Genomic DNA, 1,212 nt, shown 5'->3' on the forward strand with positions numbered 1-1,212 from the left:
CCTGGGAGGGGCTTGCCGGCGGTGCTTTGCCTTTAAAAATTAAAAAGATCACTGGTCTGGGGAAAAAAAAAATAGTTCACATCATTAAATTAATAGAGTTTAATTGAATTAGGTGTGCTCTTTATTATTTCTCAGGAATAGTAACTCATCTTTCCTATATGCTATTTCCCTTTACTTTTATTCTTCTGAGTAACTATGTAATGTGCGTCTCTTTTCCCACATCCAGTAATATGAGTGTTATAGAAGTGTAATTTATAACATCAGTAACTAGATTCATCACTAATCTTCAACTCATGTTCAATTCCCCTTATTATATGGTATTTCTGTAATAACTTCAGATATTTCAGTCAACCTTACACTTTCCAACAAATACTGTAAAAATTAAGACGTTAATTTAAAAATATTATTAAAATTCCAGACTAAATAACACTGGGCCCACTTGGAGTGAGTGACGCTGTCATGAGAGGTCCTTGGACAGCTATTGCTTCAATCTCAACACGGCCTCCTTTGGGCAAAGCAGCAACCTGGTAAGCAGCTCTTGCAAGAAAACTACTCTGGAAATATTGTTTGTAGATGTCATTGACAGTATTGAAGTCGTTTATGTCAGCCAGCAAAACAGTTGTTTTTACCACATTCGTGAAGTCACAGGCTGCTGCTTTCAGAATTTCACCCATGTCTGTAAGAGCTTGTTTAGCCTCTTCTGCCACCCCTCGTGGCACAAGCTGTCCACTTGCAGGATCCACACCTAGCTGTGCTGAAATGTAAATGGTCCTGTCGACTAACACAGCCTGACTGTAGGGACCAATGGCCGCTGGGGCTTTCGCGGTGCTGATCACCTTTCTGATCAAAGACGACATGGCTAATCCTTTTCCCTTGCCGACCCTACCCCGTACGCTGCTCCTACTCGCGTCTCACGGGTCTCTACAGACAGAATTTTAAAATGAAAATGCTATGTTAAATTTACTGGATGATTAATCTTTTTAAAAATTCTATTGTGGGGGGCTTCCCTGGTGGCGCAGTGGTTGAGAGTCCGCCTGCCGATGCAGGGGACACGGGTTCGTGCCCCTATCCCGGAAGATCCCACATGCCGCGGAGCGGCTGGGCCCGCGAGCCATGGCCGCGGAGCCTGTGTGTCCGGAGCCTGTGCTCCGCAACGGGAGAGGCCACAGCAGTGAGAGGCCCGCGTACAGCAAAAAAAAAAAAAAAAAAAAA

The 1,212-nt window shown here is 44.1% G+C and overlaps 1 protein-coding gene across 1 annotated transcript; it reads right to left on the reverse strand.

Moving 5' to 3' along the window:
* Positions 1–325: 325 nt before the first annotated feature.
* LOC132487704 (2-iminobutanoate/2-iminopropanoate deaminase-like) lies at positions 326–900 on the reverse strand. Its single transcript, XM_060095445.1, has one exon. It carries the CDS (start codon positions 855–857, stop codon positions 420–422), a length of 438 nt encoding a protein of 145 aa, XP_059951428.1. The 5' UTR covers positions 858–900; the 3' UTR covers positions 326–419.
* Between the last annotated feature and the right edge of the window lie 312 nt (positions 901–1,212).

Source organism: Mesoplodon densirostris, chromosome 4, assembly GCF_025265405.1.
Source record: "Mesoplodon densirostris isolate mMesDen1 chromosome 4, mMesDen1 primary haplotype, whole genome shotgun sequence".
In the NCBI taxonomy this organism is placed as follows: Eukaryota; Metazoa; Chordata; class Mammalia; order Artiodactyla; family Ziphiidae; genus Mesoplodon; species Mesoplodon densirostris.

Excerpts from the sequence above, each read along its gene's own strand:
- LOC132487704 (XM_060095445.1), bottom strand. The coding sequence starts at position 857 with ATGTCGTCTTTGATCAGAAAGGTGATCAGCACCGCGAAAGCCCCAGCG.